General features: G+C 38.3%; 1 protein-coding gene, 1 long non-coding RNA gene and 1 other non-coding gene across 3 annotated transcripts; 2 read left to right on the top strand and 1 right to left on the bottom strand.

Moving 5' to 3' along the window:
• Positions 1 to 9,985: 9,985 nt before the first annotated feature.
• trnaa-ugc (transfer RNA alanine (anticodon UGC)) lies at positions 9,986 to 10,057 on the top strand. Its single transcript has one exon. It is a non-coding gene; the product is annotated as a tRNA-Ala (tRNA).
• A 5,840-nt stretch (positions 10,058 to 15,897) lies between these two features.
• Positions 15,898 to 20,003, bottom strand: LOC140679052 (uncharacterized). The gene is made up of 3 exons (XR_012050640.1): positions 19,767 to 20,003; positions 17,925 to 18,000; positions 15,898 to 16,038 (listed from the first exon to the last, which is right to left on the bottom strand). It is a non-coding gene; the product is annotated as an uncharacterized lncRNA (long non-coding RNA).
• Positions 20,004 to 20,463: 460 nt separating this feature from the next.
• On the top strand, positions 20,464 to 22,425 carry snai1b (snail family zinc finger 1b). Its single transcript, XM_061971205.1, has 3 exons — positions 20,464 to 20,988; positions 21,087 to 21,623; positions 21,698 to 22,425. The coding sequence occupies exons 1-3, from the start codon at positions 20,832 to 20,834 to the stop codon at positions 21,877 to 21,879; spliced, it is 876 nt and encodes a 291-aa protein (XP_061827189.1). The 5' UTR covers positions 20,464 to 20,831; the 3' UTR covers positions 21,880 to 22,425.
• Positions 22,426 to 23,514: the final 1,089 nt, after the last annotated feature.

Raw genomic sequence — 23,514 nt, 5'->3', positions numbered from 1 at the left:
GATAAGGTTTCAGCCTATAAGGTTACCAGGTGCTAGGCAACTCACGCAGACACACAAGCAAACACATTCACCTTGTCCATGATTGTGTGTTACAACAAGTGTTGTACAAGAACAGTTTCTGTGGCTCTGCTTGGCTGCTGTTTTTGTTCAGATGTCACACGTCTGGTGCAACATGTTATCTCAACAAATACCGGTACTGCAAAATCCCCATCTAACTGATAAGATGAAAAGTTCTGTTGTTGTTGTAACCCAGCAGGCACAAGAGATTGATACAACGTTGATTATACATACATGTCCATGGAACAACGTTGCAAAATAGTTGTATTTGTAAATTGAGACAATGTTGATGTCTGAACGTTGGATCCACATTGTTGGTTGGGAAATTATCAAATTTCAATGTCAATCAACGTCACTAATGGTAAATTGGTTATACTTGTATAGGGCTTTTCTACCTTCAAGGTACTCAAAGCGCTTTGACACTATTTCCACATTCACACACGCACACACATTCACACACTGATGGCGTGAGCCATGCAAGGCGCTAAACACAACCCATCAGGAGCAAGGGTGAAGTGTCTTGCTCAAGGACACAACGGACGTGAGTAGGGTGGTAGAAGCTGGGTTGCTGGCACGGCCACTCTACCAACCGCGCCACGCCGTCTCCACACGCAATGTCACGACCTGACATTGATTAAATGTCGTCATAAAGCATGTTGTTCCAACGTTAGGTTTGAGTTGCTCAACGTCAAGACCTAATTCAACAAGTTCTCAACCTTGTTTAAATGTCTTATGCCTGCTGGGAAGTCTTATTCATTAGACATGAACGAACACGATGAGAAGGGTGACTCTGGGCATTCCAGCATCGCCCTATTGCGTCTCCCTCCCGTTTGCTGCTGCTTTTTTTAGTCTCTACTACACAAAGAAGCCAGCGCTTTCATAGGATTCCCACAGTTTCCTCGAGCCTGTCGGAGAAATAGGTGAAAGGTTAGAGCCGGGCCTCTCTCCTCATGCGCAAGTTCAAGTTCACGAATGTAACGTGTCGTTCCAAATTACCAGCATGCCTGTCATTGCCCCAGCTGCAGAAACGGCATCAAAACACAAAACACAGCACGTGCTTAAATGTTGAGGCGTTATTAGTGGAGACGTTGAGGCAGACCTCTGACGTGTTTCATGTTGACACTTGTATCACTACGGACATGTCTGCTGATGTGGTGGTGTATTTTGGAAAAACAAAAAAACATTTGGCAACGTGGAAATGAAAAAAAGCGAGGTGCAACCCCTTTGTAAGCTATGTTATGCAACACCTTGTTATGTGTTTTGATTCCACCTCTTGCCTTTATTTTTGGTCCCTCGACCAGGCCTCTCTGCTGCAGCATGCTGGCTGTGTGCATATGATAAAACAAGATAAATGGGACCTGGTCCCAGAGCTATAAAAGGGCCTGATATCATGTCATTGACCCTGTCTGTGACATCATTTTGAAGGTACACAGTCAAAGGGTTTTAATACTTTTCCACCACTTGCCAGACACAACATATCAAAGGTCTGATGTTCTTATTATGTCACAGGCAAATGAGACAGATGTACTACAATATTAATGAAATAGTGTATAACATTTCAGCTTTTTTTTCAAGGCGACAGCCAACATATGCCCCGCACTGCTCTCGTTACATACAGCTGGCGTGTAAAAGTTAACCTCAACTGCACTCCCAAGATAAACCCTAAACACACGTAACACTTACTCAGCACAGACACAACATGATAGCTTCCTGTCCCCCATCCAAATTACACAACCAAGGCAAGTGGACCCTTCCCTTATTCTGGGAGATGTCTTTGCAGTTCATTTTGCAGATAGAAGGGGACTAATGTCAAATCCTCTCCCACCTTCTCTCCTTTCCTTCTTCTTAGCCCTTCTAGAGCTTTCCCACAGCCCGAATGACATGCACGCATCCACCACTTTGGTCTGTCCCTACAAGGCCAGAGCCGAAAAGGTCTAGAGGTGTCCTTGGCGAGGGTGAGCTGATAAACAGAGCAAAAGTGAGGACAGGCTGTGCAGAGCCCCCTGGACCCCCACCCCCACGAGGATACGAGGAATCTTCACAAGGGAGTTATTTTAAAGGGGAACTGCACTATTTTGGGAATTTTACCCATCATTCAAAATCTCTATGTATGACAAGAACACATTTGTTTTTCGTTTTTTTAATGCATTCTAATTTGTAATATACAACATTTATAAGACCTCTTAAAACATCCAAAACCACCAACAACACTCCATTTACATCTTGTGGCCTGAATATTAACCAAGTATTAAAAATATTGTTGTTATAAGCGCCAACGCGGAGAAACTACTTTTAGTGGTGCTGTGATCACAGAGAGGTAACTAGCTTATGCAGCTATTGACATACTGAGCCGGTGAGCTGCTGCATTGCCTCTGAGTTGGTAAAAGTTCATTCTAGATTATAAATTAGGCCTCTCACTTGTATAGCACACACTAAAAAGTAATGACTTAACCCAACGAGAAGAATTGAGACAACCCTCTCCGTTAGTTTTTTACATTGTATCAACTGAAGTAATATTGTCTTCAACTGATTGCTTCTTTTAATTTTAGGCAACTTGATTTTCTCAACAGTAAAACTTTTTGATAGCTGAATGCATACTCAATAAATATGTGCATTGATCTACATTTTCCAGTTGATTGCTTACTAATTTGAGTTGCTTCCATTAACATTATGTTGCAAGTTTAACCCATTTTCAAATGTTAATTTGAATTTCTTTGTTGTATTTTATGTATATATAACTTTATCTTGTATTCTAACATTTTTTGTTACATTTTACAAATAATTATCACAAACAAATATATGATAACAAACTGTGGATTTATTCTGTGCTTCAGTGTGTACATCAACATTTTTAGACAATTCAAATTGAACTACATTGCCTGACAACTTATAAAAACATTTATAAAACCACTGTATCACTGGTAACATTGCTTAATCTGTTAAAAAGGACCTTGCAAAAATGTATGCTTTTCTTGGTTAAGTCGAGAGATGTCCGATAATATCGGCTTGCGTTAAAATATAATATCGGAAATGATCGGCATCGGCTTTTTTATTATCGGTATCGGTTTTTCTTTTTCTTTTTTAATTTTTTTAATTTTTTTTATTAAATCAACATAAAAAACACAAGATACACTTACAATTAGTGCACCAACCCAAAAAACTACCTCCCCCATTCACACTCATTCACACAAAAGGGTTGTTTCTTTCTGTTATTAATATTCTGGTTCCTACATTATATATCAATATATATCAATACAGTCTGCAAGGGATATAGTCCGTAAGCACACATGATTGTGCGTGCTGCTGGTCCACCAATAGTACTAACCTTTAACAGTTAATTTGACTAACTAACTAACTTTTAATTTATTTATCTTATTTTTAGGGCAGCACGGTGGAAGAGGGGTTAGTGCGTCTGCCTCACAATACAAAGGTCCTGACTCTGAGTAGTCCTGGGTTGAATCCCGGGCTCGGGATCTTTCTGTGTGGAGTTTGCATGTTCTCCCCGTGACTGCGTGGGTTCCCTCCGGGTACTCCGGCTTCCTCCCACCTCCAAAGACATGCACCTGGGGATAGGTTGATTGGCAACACTAAATTGGCCCTAGTGTGTGAATGTGAGTGTGAATGTTGTCTGTCTATCTGTGTTGGCCCTGCGATGAGGTGGCGACTTGTCCAGGGTGTACCCCGCCTTCCGCCCGATTGTAGCTGAGATAGGCTCCAGCGCCCCCCGCGACCCCGAGGGGAATAAGCGGTAGAAAATGGATGGATGGATGGATGGATATCTTATTTTATTTTATACATTTTTTTTTAAAGTACCTTATCTTCACCATACCTGGTTGTCCAAATTAGGCATTATAATGTGTTAATTCCACGACTGTATATATCGGTTGATATCGGTATCGGTTGATATCGGTATAGGTAATTAAAGAGTTGGACAATATCGGAATATCGGATATCGGCAAAAAGCCATTATCGGACATCCCTAGTTAAGTCTTTAATATATTTAAGACTTCAGAACATTTTTTATATTACATGGTATGTCAGTATAATTTAACATTAGAAACTGGACTTAACAACATAAACAATTGTTGCAGTACACAATTACAGTATGTTTCTTACACTGTAACAAGATTTCAGTATTGAACAATGTTATATCCAAGGACACACGGACTCGACTGTGTGCTAATACGACTGTTTATTATCATTTGCGACACTTCCAACAAGCGTGGGTCAAACTGCTTTACGGCATCACACTTCTCTGTTGTAACACACCAACACCAGCACATAGCATAGACTGTATGCTGCAAACAATAAACTAGTAAAGTTAAAGTTAAAGTACCAATGATTGTCACACACACACTAGGTGTGGTGAAATGTGTCCTCTGCATTTGACCCATCCCCTTGTTCACCTCTTGGGAGGTGAGGGGAGCAGTGAGCAGCAGCAGTGGCCGCGCCCGGGAATCATTTTGGTGACTTAACCCCCAATTCCAACCCTTGATGCTGAGTGCCAAGCAGGGAGGTAATGGGTCCCATTTTTTATAGTTTTTGGTATGAACTCAGGGCGGACACTCTAATGAAATAACTTGGTCTGCATTTAGGTTACTTTGCTAAATTATGTCTCTTAAATTATTCACATTAGACCACCAAAATCATGTGAAGTGAATCCTTTGGAAGTCATTATGAAGTCATTTTCACACAATATCCCCTTAAAAATGTAGCTTCACAACGTTTTTTTCTCCTTTGTGAGAAAGTCAGACATGGTCAAGGACAGTGCAGCCATTTTGGACTTGCCCAGATGTGTCTAGTGGGTGGGTCACTATAGTTGTTTTAATGACAAAATGTCCCTCTTAACAAGGGTGTATTTTAACCTAATTCAACATGAGTTGAGTTTTTCAGTCAAGCGAAAGCTTAAAATTGCCACTAAAGCACAGACAAGTAAGCTCTAACAAAAGCAAATGTTGTACTTCCAGTAACACAATAATACAAGTCATTGCAACAGATCCCATGGATGACTTACTAGAGTGTAGAAGGTTGTGGCCATAAACAGAGAAGTTAGTCAACTTTGACGTTCTACTTAGAGATGGCGAAAAAGACAGGAAAAGACGCTCGATTGCGGCTACCTTTTTTTTTTTTTTTTAACCTGCGTGAGGATTGTGATTAATTCTTCATCTAAACGGGACGATATGAACATCCCAACAGTCGGCATCCCAGTGAGAGCAGACATTCTACAGTAAGTGATTGTTTTATTATGGTCATGGTTTGTATTTCATCTTTAGCACTTACCAATTGTGCTGCTGGCTGGATCTGCTTATCACATTGCTTCTAAAATTTGTAGCTCATCCTCATTATATTAAGGCTACAGAATATGAAGTTCTGGATCATCATTGGCCCTAAAGTAGCTGTTGTTGGCTCTCATGAAGTCTGCCATGATTAGTAGTTGTTGTTGTAGTAAATAGCGAATATTGCAATGCGTCTGTGAAATTAATATGCCGCTGTATGCTTAAAAGGACCAAAGTACGTTAATATTATATGTTACTATTCATATGCCTGTTATTACATTAAATCAGGGGTCACCAACGCGGTGCCCGCGGGCACCAGGTAGCCCGTAAGGACCAGATGAGTAGCCCGCTGGCCTGTTCTAAAAATAGCTCAAATAGCAGCACTTACCAGTGAGCTGCCTCTATTTTTTAAATTTTATTTATTTACTAGCAAGCTGGTCTCGCTTTGCTTGAAATTTTTAATTCTAAGAGAGACAAAACTCAAATAGAATTTGAAAATCCAAGAAAATATTTTAAAGACTTGGTCTTCACTAACTGACAAAGAAACAGATAACAGATTTGGTGTCCAGTTCAAAGTGTGACATGATTTATTTAAAAATTTGAGAGTTGACTTTTGTATTTTACATGAGTTATTATTTGTACAAACATGGTGCAAAGTAATTCATGATTTGTTAAAAAATGTTAGTGGCTCGCTAGTTAAAATGGGATATTGTGATTTCACAAGACTGTCTTAGAAGTGATCATTTGAAAATGTTCAATTTGAAAAATGTGCACTTAGAGAAAATATAAAAATAAAGTGTTGCATATCGATATTTATCTGTTTCTATATATATTTATTGTGAGAAATCGTTAAGCTGATCAGTGTTTCCACAAAGATAAATATCATTAATTATTAATAATAACATAGAGTTAAAGGTAAATTGAGCAAATTGGCTATCCATCCATCCATCCATTTCCTACCGCTTATTCCCTTCGGGGTCGCGGGGGCGCTGGAGCCTATCTCAGCTACAATCGGGCGGAAGGCGGGGTACACCCTGGACAAGTCGCCACCTCATATTTCTGGCAATTTATTTAAGTGTGTATCAAACTGGTAGCCCCTGCGATGAGATGGCGACTTGTCCAGGGTGTACACCGCCTTCCGCCCGATTGTAGCTGAGATAGGCTCCAGCGCCCCCCATCACCCCAAAGGGAATAAGCGGTAGAAAATGGATGGATGGAAACTGGTAGCCCTTCGCATTAATCAGTACCCAAGAAGTAGCTCTTGGTTTCAAAAAGGTTGGTGACCCCTGCATTAAATATATACTTACAGTGTGTATATAAAACCTTGATGGAGGTTTTCGGATGTTTTTTAGAGCGCTCTATAAGCGGAATAGAGTGAATCCATTACCTCCATTGTTAGCAGACTTTTGCTAATGTTTACTTACGAGTTAGAATGCATAAAAAAAGAAAAACATGCGCGCTTATCTCAGATAAAGATTGGGAATGATGGACAAAATGAATGAAAAGTAAAGTTCCCTTTTAAATTACCCAAAGGATTAGGCCCTTTGGCTAAACTAGAAGCAACACGTCAACCACTGAAAATACAAGATTAAGATTGTGCTTCTTTTTGTCATGAATAAATCGAATTAGTAATTTTTCTTCCATAATGTTAGGTGGTGATGTGCATTCCTCCGTTATACATGCATCCATCCATTTTCTACGGCATGTCCCTCACGGGGTCGCGGGGGTGGCTGGAGCCTATCCCAGCTGCATTCGGGCAGAAGGCGGGGTACACCCTGGACAAGTCGCCACCTCATCACAGGGCCAACACAGATAGACAGACAACATTCACACTCACATTCACATACTAGGGAGAATTTAGTGTTTCCAATAAGTCTATCCCCAGGTGCATGTCTTTGGAGGTGGGAGGAAGCTGGAGTACCCGGAGGGAACCCACACAGTCACAGACACACACACACAGAAAGACAGAGATTGTGAGGTACCAGCACTAACCCCTGTGCCACCGTAAAATACCACAAACCAACAATATCTCCTCAAGCAGGAATTTTCAACTGGCGAACCGTGGACTCATTTCAGCCCCAAAATGCCGGCCCGCAAATTCACTTCAAACTGGGAGAGACTAACATTTTTGCAGCAGATTACTAAAAACTGTAAAAGAAATCTCTAGATTTTATAGTAATAAAACTGGTACCTCAGTTAACAACATTTTAGTATAAAATGTATAGTGATTTTACACCTACTTTTTGTAAATTGAAACGCAATATAACTGTTATTTTTACAGTAAAATTCCGGCAAGTGAGCTGTGAAGTTGTTGTTTTTTAACAGTAAAATCTATGATCTTAGTTTTTACTAGGGATGTCCGATAAATGTGTTAAAATGTAATATCGGAAATGATCGGTATCGTTTTTTTTGGGTTTTTTTTATGAAATCAACATAAAAAACACAAGATACACTTACAATTAGTGCACCAACCCCAACAAACTCCCTCCCCCATTTACACTCATTCACACAAAAGGGTTGTTTCTTTCTGTTATTAATATTCTGGTTCCTACATTATATATCAATATATATCAATACAGTCTGCAAGGGATACAGTCCGTAAGCACACATGATTGTGCGTGCTGCTGGTCCACTAATAGTACTAACCTTTAACAGTTAATTTGACTAATTTTCATTAATTACTAGTTTCTATGTAACTGTTTTTATATTGTTTTACCTTCTTTTTTATTCAAGAAAATGTTTTTAATTTATTTATCTTATTTTATTAATTTAAAAAAAAAGTACCTTATGTTCACCATACCTGGTTGTCCAAATTAGGCATAATAATGTGTTAATTCCACGACTGTATATATCGGTATCGGTAATTAAAGAGCTGGACAATATCGGAATATCGGATATCGGCAAAAAGACATTATCGGACATCCCTAGTTTTTACAGTGCATTACTTACTGTAAATCAAAAAATTGTACCACTTTTATTTTTATGTTAAAATACTGGTAGCTCAATCGCCAGAATCTACTGACATGTTTAAGCCGTGTAGTACACTGTCCTACAGATAAGGGGTGTCCAAACTTCAATCGAAGTTTATCAATCAAAGTTTATTTATATAGCCCTAAATCACAAGTGTCTCAAAGGGCTGCACAAGCCACAACGACATCCTCGGCTCAGATCCCACATCAGGGCAAGGAAAAACTCAACACAATGGGCTACAATGAGAAACCTTAGAGGGGACCGCAGATGTGGTGCATCTGTGCATACTGAAAAGTCAAAAATATGCAGGGGCCATTTTGATATATTTTTATAATGTAAAAAATGCTTAAAAAAGACATTTAATATATTTATAGTCAAAGATATGTGTCATATGTGACACAATTCAATATTATTAGTTATTAATAGAGATGTCCGATATATCGGCCGATAAATGCGTTAAAATGTAATATCAGAAATTATCGGTATCGTTTTTTTTATTATTATCGGTATCGTTTTTACTTTTTTTTTTATTAAATCAACATAAAAAACACAAGATACACTTACAATTAGTGCACCAACTCAAAAAACCTTCCTCCCCCATTTACACTCATTCACACTCATTCACACAAAAGGGTTGTTTCTTAATTTCTGTTATTAATATTCTGGTTCCTACATTATATATCAATATATATCAATACAGTCTGCGAGGGATACAATCCGTAAGCACACATGATTGTGCGTGCTGCTGGTCCACTAATAGTACTAACCTTTAACAGTTAATTTGACTAATTTTCATTAATTACTAGTTTCAATGTAACTGTTTTATATTGTTTTACTTTCTTTTTTTATTCAAGAAAATGTTTTTAATTTATTTATCTTATTTTTTTTTTTTTTTTTTTTTTTTTTAAAGTACCTTATCTTCACCATACCTGGTTGTCCAAATTAGGCATAATAATGTGTTAATATCCACGAATGTATATATCGGTTGATATCGGTATCGGTAATTAAAGAGTTGGACAATATCGGAATATCGGATATCGGCAAAAAGCCATTATCGGACATCCCTAGTTATTAATACCAAAAGTTCAGCTTTTTCTTAATTACATTGTCTTTTTTGTTACTTGTTTACTTTGTTTTTTTACATTATGCTGCGGGCCAGCAAAAATCTTTGACTAGCTTTTATTCAGTTGGTCCTTAAAGACAACAGAGCATGACTTCTGTTGCACTGACCCAAAAAAAAAATTAAATTTTTTTTTATTTCCAATGGAAAAGGACGCTTTTTTTCCCAGAAGAGACAAAATGAATATTTTAGTGTAGTCCAGATCCCCGGGTGCTGCTGTATGTTTATGTTTAGCGTCACAGTGGATGTGCACTATGTTCATAAACATAATGATTGGTGACTACATACGACGACAAGACAGAGAAAAGGGTCCAAGTATTTTTACTGTGCCTTCCAACATTACCTGAAAGTTACATTAATCAACTACGCTCTCTAGTGGCAGCGATAGTGATTACAAAGACTGTTTGATATAATCGAGCACTGACAACTTACTCTTATGTACCACAGATTAGTCCAAAAATAGATTTAGCATTTTGCAAAAAGAACGAAAATATTTTTGAATAATAGACACACGCGTAAATGTGTGTTTAAATAAGCCAAATACTACAGGTAGTTTTCGTCAGGGGATGTAGCTCAGTGGTAGAGCGCATGCTTTGCATGTATGAGGCCCCGGGTTCAATCCCCGGCATCTCCACTTTTCTCACCTGGACTTTTTTTTCGTTGTTTTACCCTCTGCCAAACTAAGCATACTTAGAAAAAACACTTTATTACGTTCGTTTTATACAGTCTATTAATTATTGTGCATCCAAGATACTACTGCAGAGCCGGCCCAAGGCATAAGCGTACTAAGCGCTTGCTTAGGGCCCCGCAGCCACCAGGGGGCCCCCAAAAGCAATTAACAAAAAAATATTTTTTATTTTTTGCATGTACGAGTCTGACTGATGATTTCTAAATGATCAAAGATATATTATTGTACAAAAACACAATTTTAGGTCAACATTTTTGCACATTGCTGTTTCAGGTTTTTGTTACCAAAAATAATAAAGTGAATCAGAATCAGCTTTATTGTCCAGTTATGTTTAACACACATGGAATTTAACTTCAGTAGACTGCGCTCTCTTTGTACAAAGTAAACATTAAATATGAACAATTAACTAAAAATATAAACTAGTAATTAAAGACTAATATGTACAAGACTGATGAGACAAGATGACACTTTTACTGTAAATACAAAGCTTTATCACTTGGACTGTTCAACCCCAGGCCACTCTTGTAGCTGAATGTTTTCTACATTTTAAGATTAGGAACCATATGTGGCACTCTGGACATCATTCGTTCATTCATTGGTATTATTTATGTTCTTAACTGGGCCACCCCCATATCTTTATAAATGGCATGTCATTTGTAAAGACATGCCAGGCTGACAATAGGATAATGTAAACAACACTGCCAGAGCCGCAATGAGTTTATAATAGGTGTGTGAATGATCAATCAATATTATTGGCAGAAATAGAGGGCTCCAAAATCAAATTTTGCTTAGGGCCCCATGGAGGCTTGGGCCGGCACTGCACTACTGTTACACCAGAATTGGAAAAAATACACACACTATGAACTAAAAATGTATAGCCTGGTCAAATGAAACTATTTTGATTGGTACTTTCAGCAATGCTTATTAGTGTAAAATCAGATTTAGTTATTTACACCTCTTGCGCTGGATCTAAATTCCATTATTTTGCAGTACCCCCACTTAACATATTTAGGAAAAATAAGCAAACGGCATTTGTCAACACACTATGAAAGTGAACAAACAAAGCACACTTTTACATATGCTGTATTCATCTGGGTGTGACAAGATATACATGTAAAAATACATGCATTCCATATAGAAGACATACAGTTATTGACTTTGTGTCACATGACCACAATAAAATCTGGTAATTTGCACTTTTAAACATAAACATCTTTATGTTGTGATGTGTCACCTGCCTATTTATTTACATTTACAGAGGGGGGAAACGGTATCAACCCCTTGTTGATTTTATACCCCTTTACAAAGACATAAATAATCCGTCATTTTTACGATATATTTATTTCAACATAGGGAGGATATCAACAAAAATAATCATGTGAGCAAAACATTTTTTTTTCAGTTGGAGGAGAAAGCCTTGTTGGACAGATGGGACTTTTTTTTTTTTAAAGTTGGTCAAAATGGTTGCAAACATCTCAGGAGGGACATTGGTCCAACCCTCTGTACAGATACTTTCCAAATTCTGAAGCTTTTGAGGCTTTCACTTGGCAACTCAAAATTTCAGCTCCTTTAAACGATTGTTATTGGAATTAAGGTCTGGCAGTAGGCCATATAGGGTCAAATACCTATTTCCCTCAATCAAATACAAATTAATTCATAAGCGTTTTTCTCCACATGGATATATTCGATCTCTCTCCAAATAAAATCCTTATGTAAAAATATGGACTTTACATGTCTCTATGAGGGAGTAGAATATACATAATCAGTAGTAGGTCAAATAAAAAATACCCCCCACCCCCGGTCAGGGTTGATTCCTGTAAGATATCTTCTAGAGATAATAAAACCAGGCAGTCTCATAAAATGCACATGATTTTGTAACACCACTTCAAATCAGTGGATGCAGCAGGATTAAGGATACACTATCTGCCATGAAACAAGACCACATCAAAGGTTGTGACCGAGCATCTATTATACAGACTTGCTTAACCTGCATGCATGCACCATGTACACGCCGATCTAAAAATATATGTTAGGAATGATCATTGCATAATTGTCACATTGCCATAGGCTACTGAAGAAGGAAACTCAGCACATGACTGCCAGCTGTGCTCTAGCCTGGAGCTCCAGGTCATACTCACAATGAACACAAACTCAACGAATTAGATAAGATTATAATTATTGTACAAAATAATGACATCCATCTGAGTTACGTATAGACATTTTTGGCAACACTTGTAATTTATTGGTATTTGACTGCTATCTTGTGGCACGTTTGATATTTGTTTCTGTCGACGTGATACACATTTTGAACACGGAGGAGCGACACTTCCATTGGCTGTGGTGAATCAGACATTTAAAAAAAATAATTAAGAAAAGAAAGCATACAAATGAAACAAACCGTTGCTGTTCAAAACTACATTGACAATTGTGTTTTGTGTATTCATAGCCCATTTTTCTACATCCATCCATCCATTTTGTACCGCTTGTCCCTCATATTGTTTTGAATCTATGTCCAAATGCATGTGCATTTCAATTAAGTATCCAATTTCAGTAGTTCAATAAACTATTGCTTTGTATAGATTCTTTACAAAAAAATTTGAATTATTTTATATTTTTAATCATTTTGGTGGTTGAACTAATTCAGTGACTCACAACATTTAACATACTCATTGAATGAACTTTCTCAACCTTTAATTGGTCTCTTTGTCTAAATTGAACTCCTAATTCAAATCAATAAACTTTTAAACAATATTGTGATTTATTGAGAGGCACCTGTGTGTGTGTAGATACATAAATATATGGGTGTGTGTGTGTGTGTGTATATATATATATATATATATATATATATATATATATATATACACACACACACACACACACACACACACACACACACACATATATACACACACAAACCTATACACACACAAACACACATTAATAAACACATATGTATACCATACCCTATCAACTTTATTTATGAAGCCCTTTAAAAACAACCACAGTTGAAGAACAAAGGGCTGTACACCACAAAAAAAATACAGGCAAAGCACAGACTAAAAAATAACATTTAAAACAGAAATAAAATACACATTGAAAAAGCAAATACAAATGTTCCTTAGAACAATTTGTTAGATAAAATGCAGTTAAAAAAGTTAAAAACAGTTTAAAGTCTCATGCTGGGTTAAAAACCAGTGAATAAAAATGGGTTTTAAGAAGGGTCTTAAAAGCAGCCAAAGAAGGGGCCTGTCTCACATGGAGAGGGAGATCATTCCAAAGTTTGGGACACGCAACAGAGAAGGCTCTGTCCCCTCGAAGCTTGCGCTTTGATTTGGGTACCTCCAGGATCAGCTGATCAGCTGACCTGAGGGACCGGGTGGGGGCATAGAGGTGGAGCAGCTCAGAGAGGAAAGGTGGGGCAAGACCACGTAAGGATTTAAAAACGAGTAAAATAATTTTAAAATGGACTCCAAAAGACACTGGCAGCCAGTGGAGGAAGGCTAAAACAGGAGTAATGTGCTCTCTTTTTCTTGTGTTAGTTTATATGTATCAGTGATGGTTTGGGGTGCCATGTCATCTGCTGGTGTCGGTCCACTCTGTTTCCTGAGATCCAGGGTCAACGCAGCCGTCTACCAGCAAGTTTTAGAGCACTTCATGCTTCCTGCTGCTGACCTGCTCTATGGAGATGGAGATTTCAAGTTCCAACAGGACTTGGCGCCTGCACACAGCGCAAAATCTACCCGTGCCTGGTTTACGGACCATGGTATTTCTGTTCTAAATTGGCCCGCCAACTCCCCTGACCTTAGCCCCATAGAAAATCTGTGGGGTATTGTGAAAAGGAAGATGCAGAATGCCAGACCCAAAAACGCAGAAGAGTTGAAGGCCACTATCAGAGCAACCTGGGCTCTCATAACACCTGAGCAGTGCCAGAAACTCATCGACTCCATGCCACGCCGCATTAACGCAGTAATTGAGGCAAAAGGAGCTCCAACCAAGTATTGAGTATTGTACATGCTCATATTTTTCATTTTCATACTTTTCAGTTGGCCAACATTTCTAAAAATCCCTTTTTTGTATTAGCCTTAAGTAATATTCTAATTTTGTGACACACGGAATTTGGGATTTTCATTTGTTGCCACTTCAAATCATCAAAATTAAATGAAATAAACATTTGAATGCATCAGTCTGTGTGCAATGAATAAATATAATGTACAAGTTACACCTTTTGAATGCAATTACTGAAAAAAATCAAGTTTGTCAAAATATTCTAATTTACTGGCTTTTACCTGTATATATATATATATATTCTGTCCTTTCTGATCCTTTTTCTACCGTGTGTTACTCTTGGGGTCTCCTAGCCACTCAGGCAAATCATATTGTCTGAAAATGCATTTTCCCATCGATAACATGACATCATCGCGCTCATGCAACTCTCTTAGGAAAATTAAAATTCCAGCAGCTGTGTACAGAATTGAGATAGAATTTAAAATAATTTAAAAAGTAAACAATGGAGGTATAAAGGGAAATATAACAATACAAATACAAATAAAAAGTAACAATAGGAATAAAAACATCACAGTAAAAATAAGAATATAACAAGAGAAACTAGACAGTAGTGACCATGTTAAGAAAATAAAAAAATTAAGAAAAACGGTAACACTGTCGATTATATGAAAGATGTGATGTGATGTATATTGCACCTTTAAAATGTATTGCACTGTTATTACTGTTTATTGCACTGTTGTTTGTTGCAGTTTATTTCAGTATTATTATTGCTTTGCGTCCCCTGTCATCCTAGTACCCCTCCCCTCCCCCCAGAGAGGAGTTGTACAGTCTGATGGCGTGTGGGACAAAGGAGTTTTTGAGTCTGTTAGTCCTGCACTTGGGATGAAGCAGTCTAGCACTGAACAGGCTCCTCTGGCTACTGATAACGATATGCAGAGGGTGACTGGCATCATCCATGATGCTCAGTAGTTTTTCCACAGTCCTCTTCTCTGCCACCGTCACCAGAGAGTCCAGTTTTATTCCGATCGTAAAGCCGGCCCGCCTGATCAGTTTCATTAGTCTGGAGCTGTCCTTCTTAGATGTACTGCACCCCCAGCACACTGCGATATAGAACAAAACACTGGCAACCCCAGACTGGTAGTACATCCGCAAGAGTTTCTTACAAATGTACATTTTATATATATATATATATATATATATATATATATATATATATATATATATATATATATATATATATATATATATATATATACACATCCATACATACATATATATATATATATATATATATATATATATATATATATATATATATATACTGTATATGATATAAAATATATATATATATAGATATACATATACACCCCGGCCAAAATGTTTTTAACCCAATGCGGCCCCCCAGTCAAAAAGTTTGGGGACCGCTGGTCTAAACGCGCCAAAGGTCTTCAAATCTGATCTTTTGGCATTAGATTCGTACATCAGGAAGTAGTCCTGAATCCGATTGGAATTTGACCTTTTCAAATGTGACTTCAGTCTAAACGCAATCCGACCTGTATGTGACCTGAATGTGATTTTTTTCGTCAGCTTTGGGCAAGCTACGTCACTCGTGTCGCCAGCGGAAATGGATATTTCATCACAATACCCGGTTTCGGTTTCTATTTAAGACGACCGATTTTTCTGTGCATCACTTGTCAAAGTGCTCAAATAATAGCTTATATGTCATACATTATATTACTTTCATTTACTTTCACGTAAAAAAACACTAATTTTAATGTTTTGCGACTTTAATTTTATTTTTTAGGAGTAGCGACTTCTTCCCGGTCAACTTCCTTTGTTTTCACGTGATCGAAGTGCGCATGCAAGTGACGTTGATGCCACATTGGGTCCACATTGGGGCCTGTGCGCGTTTACACTGGAGTCTGAAAAAAAATCACATTTTACTTGCAGTGTAAACAGTCAGCCGGAAAAAATCAGATCTCCAAAAAATCTGATTTGGGCCACTTTGGCGTGCAGTGTAAACATAGTCATAGTGGAGGCAGTGTTATGGCATTGACATGTATAGCTGCTAATCAAACAGTGTTGTTTAATGATAGAAGTAACAACATTCAGACAAATGTTACACAACTGATAGAGTTTAACAGTTTTGATGGATTAGGACCCTAAATATTCTGCGAAAAACAACATTTTGACAGCCAAGTCAGCGGCCTGATCCACCCAAAAGAGCAGAGGAATCCAAACTGCATTAAAATCAGATGAATGTGTCCAAAACGTTTATACTCTTTATATTTTAGTTTATAAAACACACAAAAATCAATCCAAAGCAGTTATATATAGTTCAAAAAGTTAGATAACAAGCCAACATTTTAGCTTTATGTTTTTGCATTTGTATGACACTGAATATTTCAGTATTTGTTCATGTATTTTTTGTTTGGTCCAACTATCTAATATTTTAAATTAATCAAATTATTTATTTCGGATAGAACAAAACAACAATATTTTCATCTTTAATACAATATTCCATCCATCCATCCATTTTCTACCGATTATTCCCCTTTTCACATTTCTTTTTAAATTAAGTGATGTTCTTGCTTTGTTTGATTTCCTCATTCAACTGATTCCACTAAGTCACCCCACAAACTGACATGCACATATACTTTTAAGGGTTAATACAAGACTGCTACAAATTAAATTTGTCCCTCGAATTATATTTTTTATCGCTGAACATTTTTAAAATATTTGGTGGCAGTAGATTATTTCGATTTTTTGGAATAAACCGTGGGCCAATAACAATTGAGTTGTCGGCCATTAACAGTCACTGGGTGGGGTTGTGTAAACCCCTGCAATAGAGCACATACTGAAAACTTACTTACACACTTACTGAAAACAAAAATGAAGGCAGCAAAACACAACATGAAAGTGATTGGCAAAGTGTCATTGACAGTTATTGACTGGAAAGGATATCATCCAAGTATTATTCTATTTTAAATTTGAACTAATTTCACTTTGTCTAAGTATTATTTAGGGATGGGCAATATGACCTGCAATCTATATTGCGATAGAAATTGCAGCCTCCTGCGATAACTATGTATATCACATTATATTATTTGGCAAATATACTGTATATGGGAAATAGAACCATTTCAAATCAGGTTACCAAGTATCTAATTTAGCTGCTGATGTATGCAGTAACATATTACTTTATTTCCAGTTGTATTATTTTATCAATTCAAAACTAATTATATTTTTATCTACATGTTAATTTACTGTTAATATCAGGTTATGATATAAAGTATTTTGTGATAATAAAAAATATTAATCTAATTATCATAATATCAACCACATATTGATACTATACCAAATACTGTTACTGTCGATATTTGTATCAATCTGCCCACCTTTGTTTACATTCAAAAGCTCTAGCTCAGCCGTTAGCATGGCTTCTTGTATCTTCCTATGGTTTGTGGTGCAGCATGTTCAGCAATTCCTTGTCCTCTATTCCTCCAATTATAATGGTATTTGTAAGAAACATGTTCTTTTACCACCATGCAGGTAGGAATTAGTTAGCCGCTAGCTCAATATTTAAGAAATGTCCGTTTGCTTTTCACAGTCAAATTTGTGTGACACAACAAGAATAGAATGTGTCATCAACATGCATTACCACAATATGATGATAGTATGAAAAGCTCTATCATTGGCCAAATGTATATTATTTATATCGTCTATATTGCACAACCCCACCGTAGTATTAATAAATTCCTGAAAACGGAGGAACTCTGTAACTCAATATTTCCTGAATGATAAATACCTTGCTTGTTGTATGATTGCGCAGTAGATACAATTCTTAGTCGACATATGTCAGGTGGCATCCAACTGAACTGAAGCTGGAGAAGACACCACAAACAGGAAGATTTCAGACTCAAAAGTGAAAAGTCTGCAGATTAAAAACAGTTCAATTTAAGCAATTTAAGCAGCCACTTTCGTATTGTTTGTTTTCTTTCACATTCAATGAGGCAATCACTTGGCATTATGTGTGAGTACACGGCACAAAGAACTAAACTTTTTTTTTTGTCCTTCCACAGGCTTAGAAACAAGATGTGAAATGTAAATGATGCGGAGTGACCGTTACCTATCTCTGAATGGTAACAATGCACTTGATTATTCATCAACCATCTTTGTTTTTACATGTAAAACATCATCTATTTGAACTGACCTGCGACTTTGCAAGCTGGACACAAACATTTGTCCCTCGGTTTAGAGGAATCAAATCAAATCAAATCAACTTTATTTATAGAGATGACATTAAATGCATATTTGTAATGGCATGTAAATGTCGGGGTTTGATGGCACAGTCATCTACTCCTTTAACACACATTTATTTTACTTGAATAAGCACCACCCGCGACCCCGAAAGGGACAAGCGGTAATAAAATGGATTGGATCTGAAGCTTGGCAGTTTTCCGTATTTACCATCAAGGTGTTTGCAAAGTGCAAAACATGAAACACTTCAATTAACATTTGAGGGAAAACACATCGAGGGCTGCAACTAACAACTAATTTGATAATCGATTAATCTGTCGATTATTACTTCGATTAATCGATTAATAATCGGATAAAAGAGAAACTACATTTCTATCCTTTCCAGTATTTTATTGAGAAAAAAAACAGCATACTGGCACCATACTGATTTTGATTATTGTTTCTCAGCTGTTAGTAAATGTTGCAGTTTATAAATAAAGGTTTATAAAAAAAAAAATTAAATAATAATAATAATTTTTTTTTTTTAAAGTAGCGTCTGCGCATGCGCATAGCATAGATCCAACGAATCGATGACTAAATTAATCGCCAACTATTTTTATAATCGATTTTAATCGATTAGTTGTTGCAGCCCTAAACACATCCCATTCATGGTTTATAAGTCAGAGTGAAATGCACATTTTAGCACATCGTGTAAGAACACTGTCAGGTTTAATCCTCGGGGCTAAGGATTCAAACATCTGTTCTGAGTTGAAAACTTAAAGTCTTCATGTCTTCCGAGGTTCAGGAGGTCACTTTGACATGATTGCAACACAAATTGTCCGCCCTGCAGAAAAACACTGCTCTCCTCAAAGTGTGTCATCAGCTGTTTTCCCTGCACATGCTAGTCAGGTGGATGTTCTATTGGGTCATTTTTTTTCTATTTTTGATCACACATTTTTGTTTTTCTCACGAAAACACACATTATTGGCTGGTATCCATTACTTTAAAGACCATTTGTCTGAAGTTCTTAACAACTGGGATTACTTTCACGTGTGCCTTTGCTATTTACTTTTTGTTTTTATTAGCGTGCTCCCCTCTGACCCCCAGTCTATGTGGCGTCGGCGTCAACAAGCGTCTAACGACGTGTGAACTTTTGGGCATGCCGTGACAATGGCGCCCATAGACAGGTGCATGCACCCCCTCCTCACACTTGGCCTGCCACTGCTGGGCTCTCTTTCCCTTTGCAATGGTAAACAGGCCCACTGACGATGGGGCACCTGATTGCAGGCCAATTGACAATGGTGATACCTCTACGCACAATTACGCACGGCAAAATACGCATGAATCTGCCCTGTGGGAAGTGTATTAAGCGCCTTCATATTGGAAAAAAACAACGCATCATCTTCCTCACCGCTGGGAAATGCGCCAGGATGTTAGAAGTTTGACTGCCGGTTGTTGTATTGTCTTCCACACCTTCTTCACTAAAGTCTTCTCATTAAAAGAGCCCCAAGCAACAAGCACACACATTATTCATCAAACACGCGTTTAAAAACAACGTCTACGCCAACAGAGGGCGCGCTAACTGCTACGTATCAAACTATGTGTTGTCTATCCATCCATCCTCTTATCTAGCAAAAATACTGGTTTATTTTGTCAAGTCACTCACTACGGTGGCCGACGCGTTGCAACGTCCAAAACACATGAAATACGGATAAAACCCAAAAATTATCTACGGAAAGTCAAACGGGACGGAATTAAATAACTGAGTACATAGTTAAATAAGTACCTAAAAGTGTCATTAACATATTATCATTGGAATTGAATAGACACGTGTTATCAAATGTGTCAATAACATATATGATGTGAAATCACATTAAATTTTTTAATTAATTATCGATTTCAAAATGTAATAATCATTGTTTCACGATTTAATGTTTAATATAGTGATGACACTTTTAAATAACCATTATTTGTTTTTTAAATCTAATTAATTGTATCCCATTTGGCCCTCCGTAGTTAGCGTACTATTAGGATGTTGCGCCATGTTGACATAAATACAAATACATGAACGGCATGCCCAGAAGAAAATTGATGGAGTGAAAAAGGTACATTTTATTTATTTAATAAACTGTTTTTAAACCAATATTTGAGAGCTGCTAATTTATTGAGCTGTGTTTCACCGGTGTTTGCGTGTTTTGAATGTTGCCGTTCGTACCGTAACTAATACTTTTTAGATGCAATTGCTCAATTGAATCCCCGAGGGCGACATAAAAAGGGGGAATTGCATTAAAAAGATTTGCGACTCACGCACCGACATTGCACGGGCACCTGTGGCGAATGTCGCCGGTGGCGCCCAGAAGACACGCTGGGTGTGTCTCTGGGCGGGGAAGTAGTGCCCACCCACCCCGCTGCGTCTCCTTCCTGACGACTATATGAGGAGGTGTCCGTGCAGCACACTTTTGAGCCTCATCTGTGCATGCTGCGTTGCCTTTCCGTCTCAACAAGAAGAAACAACTCGCACCTGTGGGAATTACTTTTAGACCTCAAGATGCCTAGGTCGTTCCTTGTCAAGAAGTATTTTTCCAGCAAGAAGCCACCATGCTATAGGGATAGCCACCTGGAGAGCCAAACTGGTATGTTGATGTGTGAACTTTTGCAGTGCAAAGAGTGTCAGAAGATTATGCTTTTACATTGAAAATCCCTCCTAATTTGCTTCCTTGTGTTTTGGCAGCTTTGGTCCCAGAAAGTTTCCCACGGGCTGATCTTCCGACCCAGAACTCTGCCCTGACCTGCTACCCCTCAGACCTTTTCAGCAGCATGGACAAACTGCCTGCACCCCTCTCTCCAATCGCCTCAGCGTCCCTCCCGCCATCACCACTTGGACCTCTGGACCTCAGCAGTTCTCCCTTCAGCAGCAGCGGTGAGGAAGAGGAAGACGGGGGCCGTTCTTCGGACCCCCCCAGCCCGGATGTCATCCAGCCCGACTACCACTGCGTGTACTGCAGTAAGAGCTACGCCAGCCTCTCCGCACTGTCCCACCACCAGACATCCCACCACCATCAGCTCCCGGTCAGCTCTCCGTCACCGCCCACTGATGTGTCGGCGTCACGGCCGGCCTTCCATTGCAAACATTGCCCCAAGGAGTACACCAGCCTGGGCGCCCTGAAGATGCACATCCGCTCCCACACGTTGCCATGTGTGTGTCCCACCTGCGGAAAGGCCTTCTCCAGACCGTGGTTGCTAAGGGGACACATTCGCACACACACAGGTTGGTCTTTTTATTCTCTACTTGAGTTTGTGATTTCAACATGCATGAAGCTCACACTTCCCTTCTTCTGTCAGGTGAACGTCCGTTCGCTTGTCAACATTGTAACCGGGCCTTTGCCGACCGCTCCAACCTCCGTGCACACCTGCAGACACACTCCGAAGTGAAGAAGTACCAATGTGGCTCCTGCTCGCGGACCTTCAGTCGCATGTCTCTGCTGCACAAACACAACGCCTCCGGATGCAGCCCTGCCTCGTAGCTCCGTTGGTGCCACACCCACCTGAGGGACTTTGCCTTGAGTGCCTTTTTTTAAATTGCTGGACAGTCTGTTTTTCCATTTAAAATTGGTGTCTGCAGCAGCCTATAGACTTATGTATGACACAACAGCAGCTGGACATGCAGTTAAATCCCAGGAAACCCCAATTGGTGCCGGCCGGTCCGGGACTCTGGCCATGTTGCAGCTGCTTGGGTGTGTTTTTTGTGTACCGTATGTGGGGATGCCATTCCTTATTATACATGCATGATGTGTGCGTGTTGAGACAGCTGCCTGAGAAGGTGGGTAACAGGTGACCCTCCACTCACCCATTCAGGAGCCCCACAGGGTGTCCCCGCATATGAACAGACCACTTTAGCTTGACCAAATGACCCAGTTTGCTTTCACCACTATTTCTCTAGTGTCTTAATGGCGTGTGTGTCTTTTTTAAAGTTGTTTATGAACTATTTTGATCATCACATGCCTTGTTTGTGCATTTTTTCCCCTGCCACATGTAAATAAAAGCTTTTTTGTAGAAAAAAAAACCTTCCTACAGTTGTTTTCATCCACACTTTTTTTTTTACACCACTTGTCGTCAGAGTCACGGGAAAGCTGCAGTCTATCCCAGTTGACCTGAAATGTGTAGAAAAATAGGCATGCACACTCACCATTTTGACAATTTAGAGCTGGGGTGTCAAACCTGGTATTACTTAGGGCCACGTTGTAGTATTGGCTGCCCTCAAAGGGCCGTTTGTTACACTGAATAATATATAAATGTATAAGGATTAATTCACCCCATGATGCTATTATACAATTGCCTGCATTTGAGTACATACTGTAAACATTTTACAGCCTATTACTGTAATTAGATAAACTGTAACAGTTTTTTTAATAGTAAAATTCTGGCGACTGAACAGCCAGTGTTTTACTGTAAATTATTTTGTATTTTTTAGAGTACAATTTGATGTGTAACTGTCAAGACTTAAGTTTTTTATTTTTATTTTTTTTTCCGTAAAATCTATGGTGTATTTCTTTATATGGAAAAACAGTACTACAGTTTTTTTACGCTAAGATTCGGGTGACTTAGTTGCCAGTTGTTTACAATAAAATCTATTATAATTTTTACAGTGTACAAATTGATGGATAACTTGCTTTAAAATCCTAACTGTCGAAGAGGATATTAAACAATTTATTTTTTATTTAACAAAAAAGTGTTTGGAATGTATGATAATATATTTGTGCATTATTACATACTGTTATAGTTTAAAAGATATGCAGTTCATGCAGTTTTTTCTTTTTAAAACAGAAATAACGAATCCATTTAGTAAGAAAAGACAAAGTACTTTATTGATGCATATTATTACCAGGCCATATAGGCAAGGCAAGTTTATTTATAGAGCACAATTCGTACACAAGGCAATTCAAAGTGCTTTACAGAAAATAACAAGAAAGCAATCATCCATCCTTCCATTTTCTACCGCTTGTCCCTCTCGGGGTCGCAGGGGTGGCTGGAACCTATACCAGCTGCACTTGGGCGGAAGGTAGGGTACATCCAGGACAAGGGAATCATAAGGAGAACATGCAAACTCCACACATAAAGACCCCGGGGATCAAACCCAGGACCTTTTTATTGTGAGGCAC

Source organism: Nerophis lumbriciformis, linkage group LG01, assembly GCF_033978685.3.
Source record: "Nerophis lumbriciformis linkage group LG01, RoL_Nlum_v2.1, whole genome shotgun sequence".
Classification (NCBI taxonomy): Eukaryota; Metazoa; Chordata; class Actinopteri; order Syngnathiformes; family Syngnathidae; genus Nerophis; species Nerophis lumbriciformis.
The sequence above is the reverse complement of the archived record's forward strand: the minus strand, read 5'-3'. Positions and strand labels throughout refer to the sequence as shown.

Bases quoted from the DNA above. Each gene is read 5' to 3' on its own strand.
- snai1b (XM_061971205.1), top strand. From the start codon at position 20,832: ATGCTGCGTTGCCTTTCCGTCTCAACAAGAAGAAACAACTCGCACCTG. The intron at 20,989-21,086 runs GTATGTTGATGT...GTGTTTTGGCAG, and splicing joins CCACCTGGAGAGCCAAACTG to CTTTGGTCCCAGAAAGTTTC. The intron at 21,624-21,697 runs GTTGGTCTTTTT...TTCTTCTGTCAG, and splicing joins ACACATTCGCACACACACAG to GTGAACGTCCGTTCGCTTGT.